This window comes from Channa argus, chromosome 18, assembly GCF_033026475.1.
Source record: "Channa argus isolate prfri chromosome 18, Channa argus male v1.0, whole genome shotgun sequence".
Taxonomy (NCBI): Eukaryota; Metazoa; Chordata; class Actinopteri; order Anabantiformes; family Channidae; genus Channa; species Channa argus.
In genome coordinates, this window is record NC_090214.1 from 13,676,217 (window position 1) to 13,690,875 (window position 14,659).

General features: G+C 38.6%; 1 protein-coding gene across 2 annotated transcripts in view; it reads left to right on the forward strand.

The window, feature by feature from the left end:
- mmp17a (matrix metallopeptidase 17a) overlaps positions 1 to 14,659 on the forward strand; it is an 82,448-nt gene that overhangs the window by 59,485 nt on the left and 8,304 nt on the right. The window contains exons 4-9 of one of the 2 annotated variants that reach the window (XM_067484832.1): positions 968 to 1,254; positions 7,555 to 7,731; positions 8,164 to 8,266; positions 9,335 to 9,417; positions 10,079 to 10,231; positions 10,381 to 10,638. In XM_067484832.1, coding sequence (XP_067340933.1) covers positions 968 to 1,254; positions 7,555 to 7,731; positions 8,164 to 8,266; positions 9,335 to 9,417; positions 10,079 to 10,231; positions 10,381 to 10,638 — 1,061 coding nt within the window. The remainder of the gene's footprint in view (positions 1 to 967; positions 1,255 to 7,554; positions 7,732 to 8,163; positions 8,267 to 9,334; positions 9,418 to 10,078; positions 10,232 to 10,380; positions 10,639 to 14,659) is intronic. The other variant, XM_067484833.1, reaches the window with a different exon arrangement.

Below are 14,659 nucleotides of genomic sequence, written 5' to 3' on the forward strand. Positions count from 1 at the left end.
TTAAACTAAAAAAGGGAAATATAGAAGGAATTAACTAAACAGGAGAAATGAGACGTCAACACTGTGGATGTGGAAAGAAGTGTGAGGGAGAGAAGGACAGAAGCAAGAGAAGGAACTAAAATAAAGACGTGCAGTGGGTTTTCAGGGACAGGTTTACGTAACAAAAATACTTGAATATAAATCCCCAGATAATGAAGAGTGGATCAAAATGTTGTAGCTATAAAAAAAGACGGAACTTACTTACTAAAACAAATCGACCTTGAGAAGTTAAATAAAAGAGATGTCAGTGTGAGCTACTCTTGCAGGAGTTCAGAAGTTTGATGGTGACCATAAAGGTCTGGTTAGTCTTTGAAACAGCTGCTGCATATTGGGATGAAAGGTCTGTATTGTACTGTAGCTGCTCGTGAATGTTACTTTACTTTTTTTTTTTTTTTTTTTTTTATCAAAGATCAAAAAATTGTGAATGTAAAACATTTTCTTTACAACACAGACATTAAAACTGCAGGATTGGAATTGCTTATATTGTATGCCTTGTTTAACATTGACGTGGCTTAAAATACTATATTTGACTTGCCCCCTTTTCTTCCAAAAGGGGGCTGTTCAGAAAAAGCTTTTTTCAGCCAAGTCAGTTTTCCAGTCATACGTTGTCATCGGCTACGTCAAAGCTGCACTAAAAAACAGACTGAAAAAAAAAACAAGACTATTTTTAACTGTTCCTTTCCACACAAAGGGCACCAAAGATACCTGAGAAGGGCCATTCAAAGATCAAGTGTGAGGATTCAGGACATTTTCTTCATTTATTACATTGTGTTTTACCAGTAACAGATGGATTTTGTAACTAAAACAGATACAGGAAATTCTTGGAAGGTAAACACCACCACACCAGGGAGGGTGAACGTCTGCCACCTAATAATCCCCTTTTCTTTGTTCCTTCTTTGTGTGACATTTTTTCTCTCTCTTCTCTTAGAGTGAGGACCTTCCCTAAGGATTCTGCTTTACTGGGCAGGGACACTGTTAGAGCACTGATGTACTACGCCTTGAAGGTCTGGAGTGACATTGCGCCACTTAACTTCCACGAGGTGGCTGGAAGTGATGCAGACATTCAAATCGACTTCACTAAGGCCGACCACAATGACGGATATCCCTTTGATGGGCCAGGGGGAACTGTGGCACATGCATTTTTCCCTGGAGAGCGGTTCACAGCTGGGGACACACACTTTGATGATGATGAGGCCTGGACCTTCAGATCTCCAGGTGAGGGACTGCTGCACACATGTACCTGAATATGCATGTATTGTATCACTGTACTGTAAACTCGTGGAACAAGAGTCAAAAATACAATGAAGGAGTAATATTCTAGAGATCATCTAACCATAAAAACTTTTTTAAGATTTTAAAGGTACTCTGAAATGTACTCTGGAAAATAAACAGGCCCCTGAAAACAGTTTTGAGCTTTCATCTCCACCAAGGATTCTGTATCCAAAACTAGAACACTCACTGTACTTTCGAGCCAAGCTTTGCTTCTGCACTTTTTTCATGTTCCAGATTCTATAATTAATATTAATTTGTTAGAAGTATGAATATAGCACACAATGGCTTCAGATACTGGATTCAAAATAGTGACTAAAGTAATGGTCAGATGCATATTAGGAGACATAAAAGGAGTCATTTGTTTCTAACTGCCATAAGTAAACAATTTAGTCTTGGCCACATTTAGTTTTGTATCACTTATTAGAAGAAATGATCTGACATGACTGTTATATTATCCCATGTGGTATTTGCAAGAATAGCATCTTTTACACTTCTTGATAGATGAATGATTGAGGAAATTGTTAAAAAAAAATGAGAGAAAAGAAAACAGCACTATATTTAGTGCATCTCAAGTATGACAGCGTGACAGCAAAGTCTTTCCTTTGATTTATAGCAACACAAAGCTGAAAAGAATATATGTCTAGCAGATCTTGAAGCAGCATTTTAATCTGTGATTCCTCCTAACAGCTGCTCCAATGACAATCGATTAAAGAGTGATTTTTTTTTTTGTGAAGAAATGTCAGTCTGTCCTTGTAGTAACGAGCAGCAGACGAAAGTTCATCAACTTTAGTACCGTACTCAAGTACACTTCTACTTTACCATGTTATAATTCTACCCCAAACACATTTCAGAGTGAAAATTAGTCTCCGTAATGCTCAGTAATTACTCGTCGTTCCATACTTCTTCCACCCATCGTGAGGTATCATTTAGTAATAGCTAATGCAGATCGGCCACTTATTTCTACCTAATTTCAGACAGATAAAAACACAGTTGTTGGTGGTACGCAGTCCTCACAGTCTCTGCTGGGTTCACACTTACTTTACAGTCCTTTGCCACAGAGGGGAAATTTAAAGCTTGTAAATGACACTGACGGTACCAGCTAGCGAACCTGTGATGCACCCAAGACCTGTTTTCAATTCCGATCTTTGTTTTTGCTTTGTTAAAGCTGTGAATCATATGTTACAGTGGCTCAGTCTGCTCCAATAAGACCTCCCAGCAGGTTGCATCAGGGACATGATGCCGTAGCAGGCATAGCATTGTCTGCATAAATACAGTAGGAGTTTGGACAATGGGACGAGGGCAGTGAAGTCGTGGTGTGTTCTTGTCTTTATGACCCTCATTTATTTTTCTCTTTAGAAGACATAATTGCTGCTTTAGATAAGTGCTAATCTAAACAGACAAATGAGAAAACCTCATCAAAGTATTATGCTGCTGTCATAAATTATTCTAAAGTGGTGACAGGCTGATGGAAGACAGCCATGGTGAGAGAGCAAAGATGTTAGCTGTGATTTATCTGATCAAAATACGTATATCTGCTTTAAAAGTTAATTCATGTGGATGAAAGATGAAATGTGCATCTAATAAAACACTTTTTTTAAAAAAAATTTGTAAATCAAGTATCAGCTTCTTTCCCTTTTGGCTTCTCTCTCTGTAGAGGCACTGAAATTCCCTGTTTCTTATGGCCAATCAATACCAATAAAAACAACAATAGCACAGTTTACTGTTGCCTTTGATTTGGTAACATTCCTTTTAGTGCATAGTTAGGGTTTATGTGACATTAGATATAATATACTGGAGACAATGATTTTTATGCCATAAAAACAAAAGCTATTGATCCCCTCCTTGAAAGTTTTGTCACTGTCCTTGTGATCTCTTGCACACTCTAAGCATATGTTATTTTGAGACCATATGATTAAATACCTTAAGCTATTTGGAACCTACCTTTAATCCAGTAAGGTGTTTATTAATTACAGAATTTCAAATCTCTCTCTGTTTTAGCAGATTATTTAGGTTTGCAACCCTTTCTACTGTTTAATATGTGTTTTGGCCCTTTTTGTTTCTTAAACCAGGATTTAGCTGTTTGTTGGACACTTACACACTTTCTTAAGACATGCTTTAGCACCTTGCCAATGAACTTTCATATGGAAATAATTTTAATGAATTCTGGTTATTTTTTTCACTGAGGAGGAATCATTTTGTATTTATTTTGCGTAGGCTGTAACCTCTTCTTTTACCTAAAATGTACTGTTCCTTACAGTGTGTTGGTCAGTTAAAACCTCAAGCTGCATCTATTTTCTTTCCTCCGCTTTTTGAAATGGCATGTTGCCTGCCTGTTGGTTGTTGCCCAGAATTACAAATAAAAATGTATTAAATGTAATAAAATTGGCCCATTGATGTACCACATATTTTGTTTTGTAAAGAAGCCATCCAGCCTGGTTAATAGCTTGAAGGTTAACTCTTCTAAATCTCCCAATTCGTCTGATTTAACACACTAAAGCCCCTTTCAGATATGCACTGGAATTCACACATTTTCCAGACTTTTTTTGGGGTGGGTGTATGTGTGAACGCAAATGCCCAGGTCTGTTGCCTCTGACTTTATTGGGGTTTTACCCAGCCAGCTCCCTAGTGCAAAGTCCGGATTATCTCCAGCCGAACTCATTTGTGAATAGAGGAGGTGATACTCCAGAGTATTCACCATGAGATAATGGGCGTGTTGATGGCGTCCATTTCATGCGACTGCCACAAAACCAGGCAAATACGAACACCCAAATTTGAATTTTCTTTCAGTCTCTGAACACCTAGTTTTAAACACATTTCTAAGAATTCACGTCAATTCCTCCTGTGGAATATAAATGTCATGATCAGCTTCTGCTTCTCATTTGTAAGTAAGGGTCAGGGTCTAAGCTGTACTGGAGCATAGAATATAATTAAGACTATACTGTATTTTCCAATTTAAAAAATGTGTATATATCGGTGATGGCATTCTTACTTTGGAGAAAAGACAGGAAATATGTAGATCGAAATTGCCACACATTGGCATTTTTAGGGCGTTGAAGTTATTTCTAATAAGAAAAAGCTCAATGACTAAGTACACTCAATATATCAGTTCTTCTACTTGAACTATTTTTCAGTTGAAATTAGGACCTCTTAATGTTCCAGTGCCATTTGCACAATGTTGGCGTTTAAATAATTCTAAAATATTGCCTGTTAGATGAAACTGCTCTTTTTCTTCACCACAAAATTAGGAAGTGCACAAGGACTAACTGTAATATGTCTCTTTATTTTGCTCAGGTTGTCATGAATAAATTCCGATGTTATAACGTGTTTTTTTTTTTATTTTTTATCTGTGTTAAACACAATAACAACAATACCAAATATACATCAGATCTTCTGATAGAAATACAGGTTCTTGAGTCATTGCAGCCCAAAGCAAGATCGCAATACTACAGGGATTCACATTAAATGAAAAGGGTAGCCCACAGCTAGTTGTGCTCCTGCTTCTTCTACCGTATGGTACACCATCCTTATTAAACTTTTAATCAAATGCTGCAGGCTTTGTTTATAGCATTCTGGATACATAGTGATAAATCCAAGTAGAAGTCCCCTTTAGTGTAATGTATTTACTGTGCATCAGAGTAATGAGATTTTTAATGCAATAACTTATGATCCACTGAAAACAATTGTTAGTTGCATATACTGTGTGTAACTGATCATGCCGTCTACCATACGTAAGTAATATATTGTTGTTTTTGCTAAAACTCTTTCTCTCTCTGCCATGGGTGTCAAAGTTAATGTATCTTGTTCATCTACTCGTATGTCACAGCTCCAACTTTGTCTGCAGGCATTAGAATTTTTTTTACTGTTAACCTCAGATGGACTGTAAATACGATGACATGGGGCCTACTTTGTTCTGAATCCCTGTTCTCTCCCTGCCGATCCCTTCTTTTTATTCACTCTTCCTCTCTGCACCGGGTGGTCCTGTAGATTAGAGTTAGCATTTGGCTCCTGAATATAACTGGTGTTGTAAGCACAAGTGCACACCTCTTTTGTGTTTTGGAGCACAGCACTGAGATGCTCCCAAGTCGAGGTTAACAGAATGCAGACTTCAATCTAGTCACCAAGGAACTCTAAGCTAGCTTGGCTCGACATGCTAGCACTTATTATTGCAAACCTAAATCTCTAAACCTTAGGTTTTGTCTTGCTTAGCAGAGCCAGACAATGAGTTTTGGAGCCTTTTTTTTTTTTTAGCTAAACTAAACAGGGAAAAGGTACTTTAATGCGCTGCAGGCTCTGTAGGTGTCTTTCTGCACTCAGGTTTTGATTGGCAGCCCAGGGGCTGAGGCAGTCTTACCAAACTTATCTCACTGCACCACACACCTAGCAGCACTCAAAGCCGCCAAAGCTGTATGTCGCGCCTTTTAACTTACAACCTATAGAGTTCAGTAGAGTAAAAGGGATAAACATGCAAACAGTGGTTATGTTGGTTCTACAACACTCGCAGACTTAAAAGAAGTAAGGTGATCTCTGTCAAAGCTGAAGATGAGATAGGAATAGATAAGGAAAAAGTATTTGAGGATTCATAAAAGGTGATAATGCTGTGTTGTGTTTTCAAAGTAAAATCTGTGTTTACTCTTTCTGCCCCCAAAGGATACAGGTTCATTTTGAAGTGTGGAGAATAAGGGAATTGGATTTGTGTCTAGGATTTTGAGTGTGCAGTTTACTTGTTAAGTAATGTACTACCATACTGGACTGCAATGATTGTAAGGAAGAATGAAACTATATGCTGTGTGCAGCACTCTGCAGCTGCTTATTTGATTGAAATGACTGTTCTCCTGAATAACTCCAGGTTAACCTGTAGATGCACGAGTGGCTGGAGCCTACACTGTTCCATAAGTGGGTCAAAAATGACTGTGAAATGTTTAAAATTTTAAAAGCTTTGAAATTTGAAAGAAAATTACACAACAGTAATAGAACAATGTCATCATCCTGTGTGTGTGTGTGTGTGTGTGTGTGTGTGTGTGTGTGTGTAAATGGTAAAGGGCCACTGGTGTAAATGGCCATGCCAGGTGCACACCTGACCCACCATGAGCAACTTAGGGTTCAGTGTCTAGTTCAGTGTCCAAGGACACTTCCACACGTAGACAGGAGGGTCCGGGAAAAGACCCTCTGACCCTGTGGTCCGTGGACGACTGCCTCACAAACTGAGCTATAATTTGTAGTGTTCTCTCATGCTGTGTGTGAGAGAGAGTATATGCGCGTGTGTGTTTGTGTGTAAAACTCTTTTCTTGCTTCCTGTCACATTACTGAATGCAGTTGTGACAAACTACCTGTTTGTGGCTGTGATCATTGCACATAGGTGCATTGCATCTCTCACACCGTCTGTGGACTTTACAATCTGTACTTACTTGAATGTTACTTGAATGTTTTGAATGACAAGCCAATCATTGATCAATATGTAGCTATATAAATAAATGCACATACACATGTGCATGCACTACATACAGTGATGTCGGTAATGTTTGCTAGCTAGTTTTACAAACTAAAAAATAGGCAAATTTGATGATGGATGATAAGAAACACACACTCTTTCACACAATAGTCATGAATGGCACACACACACAGTACATACACTGAGGTTAGCTCAGTAATGTGTGCTCTTGTCCTTCACGACTAGTGTGTGAAAGAGTATATATTATAGTCTTTGTGGTCCACAGAATATATATTAGAATATATATTCCTGACAGTCAACGAATCTGAGGTTGCCATGAAATTCCATAGTAAATGAATGCAGGTCATTTTTGACCCATCTATGGAAGCTTATGGTAGTAAGCAAAAAGTCGAATTTCTCAAAATGTATAAATGAGTGGCATGACGTCAAAAACATGTTTTTAACAACTTTTTATTACAAAGATCAAATAAGATATATGAAGAAAACAACCTCACTGCGTCAATTCTGACCCACTTATGCATCTAGGGGTAAAAAGATGGGGGGGGAGGATTTGTAATTTTCCAAAATGGAGGGGATGTGTCTCTGTTTTGATGCAGTCACCCTTAAAGGCCACAAAATAGCCAACCTATATGCCTGGTTATAGTAAAAAAAAATCCAGTTCATGATGCATTTAGAGTCGTGTGTTCAAAGACATCCATGTATCTGCTGCATCCCCTGAAACAGAGAGAGAGAGACATAAAAACTGAATTTTTAAAAGCGTGACTGTGACCTTTCTCCCTTTTTAACTCCTTCAGACTCCCATGGGATGGATCTGTTTGCAGTTGCAGTCCATGAGTTTGGTCATGCCATTGGCCTGGTGCACACCTCTGCCATGGAATCAATCATGAGACCATATTACCAGGGTCCTGTAGGAGACCCTCTAAAATATGACCTGCCCTATGAAGACAAAGTCCGCGTCTGGCAGCTCTACGGTACAGTGCTCTTCATTTATACGGGAGAGAGAGAGATAGCAATTAATTAACTTTGTAGAGCAAGGTTATTGATTAAAAAAACATGGAATTAATTGGATCTTTTTATAGTGTGTGATCTTATCACTCTTGTTGCCTGATGTGATGTTCATGAATACTTAGACAACAAGGGAGTCAAATTCCATTAGGAAAGAAGCATTTCATGCTGGTATAGGTTACACCATCTTACCCTGTGGTTCAGTAGAGTCATTGTTTAGTTAGAATAACCTGATTCTCTGACATATTTTTATACTGTCCATAACCCAAACATATGTATTGAATTGACAATGATACAAAACAAACAAACAAAAAAAAAACGCTCAAATTGTACAAATTAATGACGCAATCAATTTCATTTTCATGTCTATCTGATCTATAATCATGTACCCTCCTCAGGTGTGAGAGACTCTGTGTCCCATACCAATCGACCAGGCAATCCATCCCAGACAGCAGAGCCTCCCGTCCTGTTGGACCTTCCTGAAAACAGATCGACACTCCTGTAAGTAGAAGAAGAGATGTTATTTTAGTGCAATAGTTAAAAGTTTCTTTTGTGGCTGTTTCAAAGCCAAACTCCCATGGTAATTTATTATCCATCAGGTGTTCGAGGTTGTAGTGTAATAGATGAACATCTAAAATATTGGCTCCCCATACTTTTTGTTACCCATACCTAGTACCTGTAGTTTTTTGTGTGTTTAGTTTTTTTTTGTTTCCTTTTTCATTGAACAAGAGGTAGGGTTCAGCAGTCAAAAGGCAGCAGTGTATCACAGGGCTGACACACAGACAACCACTTACTTCCACGGGCAACGTAGAGTTGCCAGTTAATCTAACTGCATGACTTCGGACTGTGGGAGGAAACTGTAGCAAACCCATGTAAGCATGAGGAGAACATGTGAAATGTACAGAGAACGGATTTAAACAGTGGACCTTCAAGCTGTGAGGTAGCAGTGCTAAGTACACTGCCACCAGTAGGTAGATTTTCTTTTTCATATAAAATGTAGAAAATCTCCTTATCAAAAATAACTAAATACTTTTCAACAGACTTATAAATTTTAACTATCACTTTAATCCTTTTTCACCTTATCTGCCAGGGCATAATGCATGGAGAGGCTTGATTATTGACAAGGGTCAAAAATACTGACCACTAGGCAGCAGCCATGTCGTCCTAATAACACTCTGAATGGAGATCTTTGTTATAATACAAGGCCTGGCAGCCTCCCACTCACAGTGGCAGCCCTGTGGTGCTAATAGTTTCATCATTGGCAGTCTGAACACGTTAGTGCTTTAAATCACTTATTAGCCCCAGGGATAAATGTACTGGGGGACCTCTCTGTGTCAGTGTGATAGCATTTCACCTAATGTTGAGCCAATTTAATTGAAGGAAACGCATGCACACGCATTCACAAATTCAGGCTCTCTCAGTAGGTGAGTGCAATTATGACATAGTTGTTTTTGTTTTTTTGTTTTTGTTGTGTTTCGACTGCAGATTATTTTAGCTGGACTTGGTCTTTTCCGTGAACTGCATAACTTACAATAAATGACGCTGCTTTCTGCTCCTTTCCTCTCTCAGGCTGGCACGAGATGCCCCAGACAGATGCACGAGTCACTTTGATGCTGTGGCTCAAATACGAGGGGAGGCCTTTTTTTTCAAAGGTATTAAAGCCTAAAAGGTGAACGTAAACAAGAAAGACGATGGATACAAAGACAGATAGAGACTGAAGGTGTGAGAGAGAGGAGAGAAATAGGGGTGGAAGGTGAAGAGCTAGTAAGTAAGAGCGGTAAGGGGCAGGGGCGGGACGGAGGAGAGACCTATTGAAAGCCAAGTCATGTGTGGCTCCCAGGGCTCCTATCGCAGACTCACACACGGTCACTTATTCTGCTATTTAAACTGTTGGTTCCTGTAGTTGCCAGCTTCTCTTTCTGGATACAAATTTTCTGCTGATCTTAAAATAGATTATTTTTGGGTCTTCTACCTAGTGTACTATATTTACAGAGCAACACAGCTCTCACTCTGAACATGTTTTAAAAGTTATATTAAAAATAATATTTAGGTGAAACATAATAATACGTTTCGCATCTATGTAGCTCATCCCCTTCTAAGCACAAGCACAGTTGCTTTATTCACTGTCTATATTATTTTTCATTGGTAAATAAAAAGTAGCCAAAGAAAGGCAACAAATTGATTTCTTGAACTGAAATCTTAATTCACTTTAAGCTTCAGTTTTTCAATTTGTCCTTTTGAGACAGAGGTAGGACTTGTGATGTTTCTTATAATCGATTTCAACAGAAATCTAACCTTTTCTGTCCATCAAAGGGAAGTACTTTTGGCGGCTAACTCGAGAGAAGCACCTGGTGTCTCTTCGTCCAGCTCAGATTCACCGTTTCTGGCGAGGCCTTCCACCCAATCTGGACAGTGTAGATGCTGTGTATGAGAGACCTGGTGACCACAAAATAGTCTTTTTTAAAGGTAATTAATGCAGATTTCAAGTTTCCGATAGTGTTTTGGAGAACTTCAGAGTGGACCGTTGACCGAATAGACATATTTTTGCCTCTTTTACAGTATTTTTGCAGTAATTGTCTGGAGATTTTCAAAATGTGGTTGTTTTTATCCTGCAGGTCTGAAGTACTGGGTATTTAAAGACAATAATGTTGAAGAAGGTTACCCCCGTCCCATCACTGACTTTGGTCTACCCTTAGAGGGAGTGGATGCAGCCTTTGTTTGGCTACACAATGACAAAACCTACTTCTTTAAAGACAGTCACTACTGGCGCTATGATGACCACCTGAGGCGTATGGACCTGGGCTACCCTAAAGACAGCACACTGTGGAAGGGGCTTCCACCACACCTGGATGATGCCATGCGGTGGTCTGATGGTAAGAGTTGAATAGAGGTTTAACATTTAATGTTTATGCTTTGAGCCTTTAGAGTGATATTAGTCCTAATATAAACATAAACAGAAATCTCCTTATCACTGGAAAACTATTGAAAATGTGAATACAGGTTTATAAAGCTCAGGTATATTTACTTGGATTTGGAGACAACAGATTTTATTGGGAAAGCACACTTAGACAAACTGTTGGGATGGAATTTGGCAGAAATAGATGTTATTCACCCTTGCAGCACTAGCTGGCACCTCTACTTCTAAAAGCTACAAACAATTAACTTTGCTTCTCTGAGCATAAATCCAGTCCATATTTATACCTGCAGATACATTTAAGAAGGTTGTTTTGAATGTTTTTTGTTATTGTAAAAAAAAAAACACCATAAGTTTATTTTGCAAGTGAACACTCTACACTGTGAACACGATACACCAATTGCACACTCAAAGATTGTACATTTACAAAAAACTTCACATACATACATGTGCTCTTGGCAAATATTATACTGTACATACATAATAGTAAATAATCAGTGACCCCTAAAAGTAAGCTGTGGTTACAGAAAATGAAATATACCATTGCATGTTTGCCTTTAGGGACCTTTTGCACATAAGCTAAAGTTTCCAGAAAACAAACTTTTTTTGATTACAGAAACTGAGTCATTCTTGCAGAAGGAGGTTGTTACACTGGCATCTCAGCTTGCCAACAACAGCCTTGACCTTTACACTGCAAACACATTGGAAAGCCATGTCGGGTGTTATGAATCCACATGCCAAACTCCCCTTGTTTGCTACCCCAGCGTGCTCACAGTGGCACCATGGATTACATGGTACAACTGGAGTAGACCCTACTCCATAAAAAAAAGAAACTGAGATGGAATGACAAGATTACTAATATAATCAAGGCGGTCCAATAGAAAATCCTCCTACTGCATTATCCTCAGCCCAGTTAATGTCTCGTAATAAATCCTTATACTAGTCTACTGATTCGTCTTCTGATGCAACCTTGGCCTTGCTTCAAGATAAAACTGAAGTTTGTCATTTTAACAGTTGAGCAGTCAGTCAGTTTGCCTTCCTGAATGGCACCAGAGCAAGAAAAAAGGTAATGAAAGAAACTGCCAGTTTACCCCTTCTGGGCAGCCATGCAGTGTACAGTCTGCCCTCTGGCATGTTCTGTAGCTTCAGTGCATCAGTCCTCACACTATCTGCCTCAGCATCAGTTACTTCCATTACAATGGCTCTTTATCTCTCTCTCACAAACACACACACAAACACACACACACACACACACACACACAAACACCGGTGTGCACATTACACTAAATGAACCATGCAAATATACAAATGAGTAATAATTTGAGTTATTCAATCTTGTGCCATTGTGTTTATTTTTCTTATTAGTTTGATTCTACTTGTTTTTCTTGATTAACATCTACATGCTCCTTGAGTCTTTGGCTCTGTGTTTGCCTCATCCTTGAATCAACTATTTACTGACGCAATTCTTTAAGGGGATATGTTGTTACTTGTTTTGATGCTTCCAAAAGGCCAAATTCATAATAATGAAGCTTTAAGATTGATCTTTGTGTCTTGATAAATTTTGTTCCCAATTCATGCTTGCCATTTGGCATTCATGTTATAATTAGTTAGATGAAAATTCAATAACATGGTGGAAATGGGGTCTCCTAGTGTGAGTAAATTATTTGGCAATCAACCAGTTAACTTGATACAGTCAGCATCTGAGGCATTATTCTGTGTGTATACCGGTTTCTGTACATAGATCTGCACTTCTATAGCACTTTTCTACCTTATTGGAAGCCACCAGTGAATGCAATTCAGTTCAATTTAATTTAACTTTATTTATGTAGCTCCAATTCACAACAATTCATCTCAAGGCACTTTACATAATAAAGTCAAGACTATACAGATATGTACAGGTAACCCAAAAACTCCCCCTTGAGCACGTCTATAGGCAACCTATAGGAAATCTCCCTGTAATGGGAGGGGTGGTGGCAACTGGGGTTTATTGTTCTGCCCAAGGTAACTTCAACATATGTTCAAGAATTCAACAGGAGAAGGTAGCCCCAACATTGTTGGATGATCTCGCTACCTCCTGAGCCACAGCTGCCCCAAATCTATATACACTATATTGCCAAAAGTATTCGCTGACCTGCCTTTAGACCCATATGAACTTTAGTGACATCCCATTCTTAATCCATAGGGTTTAATATGACGTCGACCCACCCTTTGCAGCTATAACAGCTGCAGCTCTTCTGGGAAGGTTTCCACGAGGTTTAGGAGTGTGTTTATAAAATGCATAATACAAAGTGCTCGCAGTCTTCGCTCTAATTCATCCCAAAGGTGTTCTATCGGGTTGAGGTCAGGACTCTGTGCAGGCCAGTCAAGTTCTTCCACACCAAACTCACTCATCCGTGTCTTTATGGACCTTGCTTTGAGCACCTGAATTCATTTATTTGGATGGGTGAGCGAATACTTTTTGGCAATATAGTGTGTTTGGGTGAACCACATAATTTCATAGTTGTAATTTATGTTCTAGCTACAAACGAATACACACATGAGTTTTGTGATTAATGAAAAAGACCAGATAACTCCAGGAAGGCACATTCACAGGAATAGATTCAATCATGCAAATCATGAACTCATGTTACACTTAATTATCTGATTATTTAAAATTATTCAACGATCACTGTGTGTTCAAGCATTAACATATAACACTATTTTAAATCACTCAGCATCAACACTCGGCATGCTGCCCTCGGCTTTCACTCTGCAGCAGTTATGCTGGAAACAACAGATATTTTATCAGGCTCCCAGGTTGTCTCTGCTCAGCTTCACTTTCAACCTGAATTGTTAAACTTATTAAACTTGAGTATCATATTTACACAGATGGCAGAGTGCAGTTTTTTTCAGCAGATTGTGCATGGCAGTCAGTGACTTCAGTCAAGACTTTTTTTTTTTTCAGAGTGGCCTATTCATCTGTTATTACTGAGTGATAGTGTATGCAAAATGTTTCATTGTGGCAGCATGGGTACTGCCTTCTGTTCATATATAATTACATTTTCCACAATATGATTATAGTCTGCATCAAGGACTGGATTGTATCCAGGTTAAAATAACTACAAATACTTAGGTAAAGTAGGGTACCAGTAACTAAAAATATATTTCCTCAAGTACACTAAATTTAAGTAAATTTTCATACATGTAAATTGTTGTCATTTTATTGTGTCAGAATTAACAGAGTTTCTGCTTTAATCACACCAGTCATTAATTGTGCCAATTTTAAACTCATCTTTTGCTTATGAAGGCTTTGATTCATTGTTATTTTGTCTCTGTGGATTTGCTGTAGACCTTAATTTGCTCATGTTAATAACATCACCAAAGTGACGCTATTTCAGGCACAGAAGTGGTTTTATGTCTTTTGCTTGCTTTTCGCTTAGTGTTTGTTCAAGGTCAGGAAATGATGAAAATGCATGTTGCTGTTAGTGTATAGAGGTCGTCCAGTGTTTCTCTCAGTGTCAGAGATACAGCTGTTATTGCAATGTCTCACATACATTTACTGTTGGTAAAGTACATGCCTAATGCGTAATACACAATTAGGAGCACAGAATTTCCACTCTCTCACACACACACACACACACACACACACACACACACACACACACACACACACACACACACACACACACACACACACACACACACTTTGTGGGTGTGTACATTTTGTCCAGAAACACACTGGTCACCTGGATAAATTAGAGAGTTTTTTATTTTTTTTAAAGTTGGCATCATCTTGGTTCCCTCGACACTGAAATGTTATCAGAAAGATGAACAAGTAACAAATATACACTGGCACCAGAGGGAGTTGCAAAAGTCCACTTTTTATGGACATTACCTTACAGATTGTTAAATTGTCTTTAGACCTGCTGCTTTAGATTTTAGTGGTTAGAAAACTTTCATTCGTTTGGTAATCCTGCAGATAGGCCTATACTTGCATTCTA